At 30.4% G+C, this 4,577-nt stretch overlaps 1 protein-coding gene across 1 annotated transcript; it reads left to right on the forward strand.

The window, feature by feature from the left end:
- The first annotated feature begins 221 nt into the window (after positions 1-221).
- Positions 222-2,819, forward strand: LOC107873380 (probable 2-oxoglutarate-dependent dioxygenase AOP1). The gene is made up of 3 exons (XM_016720218.2): positions 222-1,091; positions 1,713-2,046; positions 2,382-2,819. The coding sequence occupies exons 1-3, from the start codon at positions 721-723 to the stop codon at positions 2,634-2,636; spliced, it is 960 nt and encodes a 319-aa protein (XP_016575704.2). The 5' UTR covers positions 222-720; the 3' UTR covers positions 2,637-2,819.
- Positions 2,820-4,577: the final 1,758 nt, after the last annotated feature.

Raw genomic sequence — 4,577 nt, forward strand, 5'->3', positions numbered from 1 at the left:
TTTCACAAAGTTTAGGAGTATATTTGACCCTTTTCCCTTTTTTATATTTAGAATTTTTTATTTCATTAATATTTTTAATTTTTAATTTTTTATGAGGCGTTCGAAACGGAAATGTAACAAGTAATGTTGGAGGAAGGGAGTAATATATATACATGCCATTTAACAACTGCAAGTAAGTACAAACATTAGTTGGTGAGATGATCAATTAATTAAATGACTGACCAATTTTAAGCCACATAAAAAAGCATATCCCACAAGTATTAGTTGGTGGGAGACGTTAATATCTTGCTAGTAATATCCCCTTTCGACTTCTATGCGGAAAAAGGACAGTTTAGTTTATTAAAATTTTCGTTGTATGCTGTAAGTGGGATTCAGGGAAGGACAAGCATTAGTGGGAGGAAGACGTATATCTTGCTAGCAAGAGCACCTCTCGATTTCTATGCCTAAAAAAGCTAGTTCGGTATACTAAACTTTTAGCTATTTGCAGGGTCCGAAGAATGACCAGATCATAATTGATTATATGCAGTTTTACCTTACATTTCTGTTAGAGATTATTTTCATGACTTTAACCCATGACCGCCTGGTCACATGACAACAACATTACCAATTACTCCAAGACTCCCCTTCATTTTATATATATATATAGACACACACTATCAGGCATGAAATAACATGTACAACCAAAGAAACAAAAAGTAAAGAGAAACTTAGAAGAGTATCATGGGTAGTGATCAACTAGATATGAATAAGCTTCCAATAATAGATTTTAGGAAGGGAGATTTGAAAGAAGGGAGTGAAGAATGGATATCATTGAGGGAGCAAGTGTACAAAGCATTAGAAGAATATGGTTGTTTTGAGGCATTACTTGATGGAATTCCAAAAGAGAAACTATATGAAAAGTTGGAACTACTTTATAACTTACCTAATTTGGACACCAAATTGACAAATTCTCAAACTTCTGGTTACTATAAGGATAAACCTCTCATTCCACTTCTTGAGAGGATTGCCATTCACCATGTCCTCTCTCCTGGTGTTATTGATAGCTTTTTTTCCAACATCAGTTTGCCTGATCATGGAGACAAACAATTTTGGTATGTAATTATATATGCCCAACACACCTCTTCTTTTATGTTTGAGTTTGTGTTTTATACATTGTTATCGTCGGGTAGGAGTGCGTCCATGCTAGTAAGTGGGGGTGTTGTCCTTATTAGTAGTCGTAGTACTATGCTTGTAGTTTCTTGTTATTGGATTTATGTTGATATCTGCTGTTTCGGGTATTATTGTTCTGTTACCGTCAGTTGTTGTGTTTACTCCATCTTGTCGATCTTTTGTACCTCTATTTTTTTTCTAGATTATATTTTATCTTGAGTTGAGGGTCTACTGCCTCTCCAACTCACTATTGAGGTAGTGATATATGGATTCGTACACCCTATCCTCCCCGGACTCCATTTTATAGGAATACCCTGAATGTGTTATTATTATTATTGTACAATGTCGTTGTCAGGGTAATATATAATTTGTTGTTACACTATCAGTCTATCATATCACATCATTTTTTACAATAAGTCTGTTTAATATGTGAAATTCGAAATTTTCACATGAAATACGGTACGTACTACAGTAGGCTAGATGATTGATGACCATATCATCTAAAAAAATGTTAATACTGATGTTATATAGCTTTTTTCTGAGAAATTTTTGAAATCATGCAGTGATTTGGTGCATGGTTATGCCAAGGGATTATCAGAATTTGATGAGATGATAAGAAAAATGATATTTGAGAAATTAGGAATATTTGAAAAATATTGGGATGAACACAAAAAATCAACAAGTGGTGCACTTGGCCTGTTGCGTTACAGAGTGCCTAAAGCTGAGGAGACAAATGTTGGACTATCTGGTCATACTGATAAACTCATGACAGCTGTTTTAAGCCAACATCAAATTGGTAGAAGTGGATTGCAAGTTATGATCAAAAATGGGGAGTGGATTGATGTTGAATACTCATCACCTCATTCATTCATATTCCTCCTTGGTGACATTTTCACTGTGAGTATTTATTTTTTTTAAAAAAAAAATCTCCATTTTACTTTAATGGTAATGATTTGGCTCATCTAGATCACACTTTCTCTCTAATATTTTTTCGAATACATAGTTGGATGAGTGACACCTGTCTTATTTATTTAGCAAGGGTCTAGATTGGATTAATTTAATAAATATCTTAACCATAATTAAAAGAATTGATTTTAGCAAAACACTCCTAACTTTGGTAAGAAAAAGATCTGTTCACAAATTTTGATAACTAGTATCTGTAGTATTAGTAATTTAACTAATCTTTGGACTGCCTAATTATATATAAACATTACTACTTACATTGTGTGTAGGCACTTACAAATGGTAGATTGCCAAGTCCATTTCATCAAGTGATTGTGGGAAACAAAGAGAGATATTCCATTGTGTATTCTGCAGATGCTAAAGAAGGATATATCATTAAAGTCGCTGAGGAACTTGTTGATGAAGATCGTCCTTTGCTTTATAAGCCTTTTGATCCTCTTAAATATTTTCAGTATTGTATCTCAGGGGTTCATAAAGATCCTACTACCACACTCGAGAGCTTCTGTGGCGTTGGTTCAGTTTGAGTCGATTTTCTCCTAAAAGAAAATCAAACTAATTAAGTCTCATTTCTTTTAATGATCTAGTGGAGTTTTTGTTACCAATTTGGATCATTGTTGCCTATTGTGTTTTTCGATTAAGTATACTGTTTGTTTTAATTGTTATCTTAATAAATTCATCGTTATGTATCGATGAAACGTCTTATTTTATATAACGGCTACTGATTATTTGGTGTGATCACGTCGTTAGCAATTTTTTTTTTCTTCTCATTTTGTATTTGCTTATTAGTATGCAATAATTTTATTTTATCCTTTATACCGCCTTTTCTTGTAATAGTTATATTCCGTACTCGAGTCCAAAATTGAAAGAGACAGTTTTTCAAGCCTAGGAATCAAAATAGGTAGTCCTTTTTTATGTAAGAAAATGAATAGTTTGCCTGAAATAGGAGAACTACAACCTAGCATCGTTAACTCCGTCGACAAATGTTTGCTACAAGTGAAAAAAATTAATGGGGTTTGCCGAATACGGGCGAACCACATTTTGATAATTTCTTTTTTTATATAATTTGCCCATATATGGGCAAACTACTTTATTTGGAATGTATATGTATTAAGTGATGTTTGTAGTTGGACATCTCATTCGGATATGCTCCTTAAATAAATTACATATTTTTTTTAAAGTACATGTAACGGTAAAAATGAACGATGTAGTAATCTTACTGTCTTGTTTTGTTCATTACTTTCTTTTAAGACTTGTTACATCTAGGGGTAGCATAGTTTATAGTTTGGAGTTTGGACCAATTCAAAATTCAAATCGAGATCTGAATGTTTTGATTATTCGGTTTAAGCTTTTGGATTATAGAGATTTTACTTTTGACTTTTAGTTCGATAGATTTTAGGAGATCTAAAAATTCAATATTTTTATGTCTTATATCCGGACCTATCTATGTTACTAGTGTCATTTGGCTCGTGCTAAGTCTGAACCCAAACTACATTAACATTTATATTTATAATTTTTTTATTTTTTGTTTGTTCATGTAACATTATAGTATCAGTTGAAAGTAGTTTGATAATCTCTCAATATTTTTAAAATGTTAAATCATATATTCGTTCAATTTCTTGTGTCCAATTTCTTTTTTTGTTCGTTTTATAAACAATATCTCTTTCCTTTTTTTTCAGACTCTTTTAATTTATCTCTTTTCATATGACATGTTCAATGCCACAAGATTAAAAGATATTTTGATTTTTTCCACGTATATGTTCAGTTTAAGATGACAAAATCTAAAAATCTTCATCACGCATTTAAACTTTGGGCTAAGTCAAAATCAGGCAAACAAGTTAAAATGAAGGAAGTAAAAGTTTTTGTAAGTTAAAAAACAACATTTTAAAGTATATTTTAGACTTTCTTTTCATCTTCAAACAAATGCATGCACTAAAACTATTCTCCTTTTTATTTTACTGAACTTTTCGAAATTAAAGATTTTAACAATCTAAAATGATTGTATGTTGAATTACCTTCGTTATCTTTTTTCTCAATTAAATTTATTGACTAATCCATTTTATTTTTAAGAAATACAATATTTAAGTAATATAAAAAATATTTGATGCTACAAATTATTGTATGATTACGTCAATAAAGTTAATTTATAAATAAAGATAACATTTAAATTAAAAAGTTGAAAGTCTGATTTAGCAAAATACTTGTGTAGATGCTCTTTCAATGAGTGAAATCTTACAAGAATATTAAAACTTCAATTACGGATAAAATAGATTTTAAAAGGCTGAGTGTTATCTCTTATTATTTTTTTTTCATATAAAAAAATCGTCAAATTTTTTAATTAATTTTTAGTTTAATTGGATAAATAGATCTTTTATGGTGTCATTATGACTTTTTCTATGGCTCATTACTTTTTGTATAACATTTTAAATGTCAGTATAATTATTTAAATTTAAAAAAATGAAAATATT

This window comes from Capsicum annuum, chromosome 1 (assembly GCF_002878395.1).
Source record: "Capsicum annuum cultivar UCD-10X-F1 chromosome 1, UCD10Xv1.1, whole genome shotgun sequence".
Lineage (NCBI taxonomy): Eukaryota > Viridiplantae > Streptophyta > Magnoliopsida > Solanales > Solanaceae > Capsicum > Capsicum annuum.

Bases quoted from the DNA above. Each gene is read 5' to 3' on its own strand.
- LOC107873380 (XM_016720218.2), top strand. From the start codon at position 721: ATGGGTAGTGATCAACTAGATATGAATAAGCTTCCAATAATAGATTTT. The intron at 1,092-1,712 runs GTATGTAATTAT...GAAATCATGCAG, and splicing joins CATGGAGACAAACAATTTTG to TGATTTGGTGCATGGTTATG. The intron at 2,047-2,381 runs GTGAGTATTTAT...CATTGTGTGTAG, and splicing joins TCCTTGGTGACATTTTCACT to GCACTTACAAATGGTAGATT.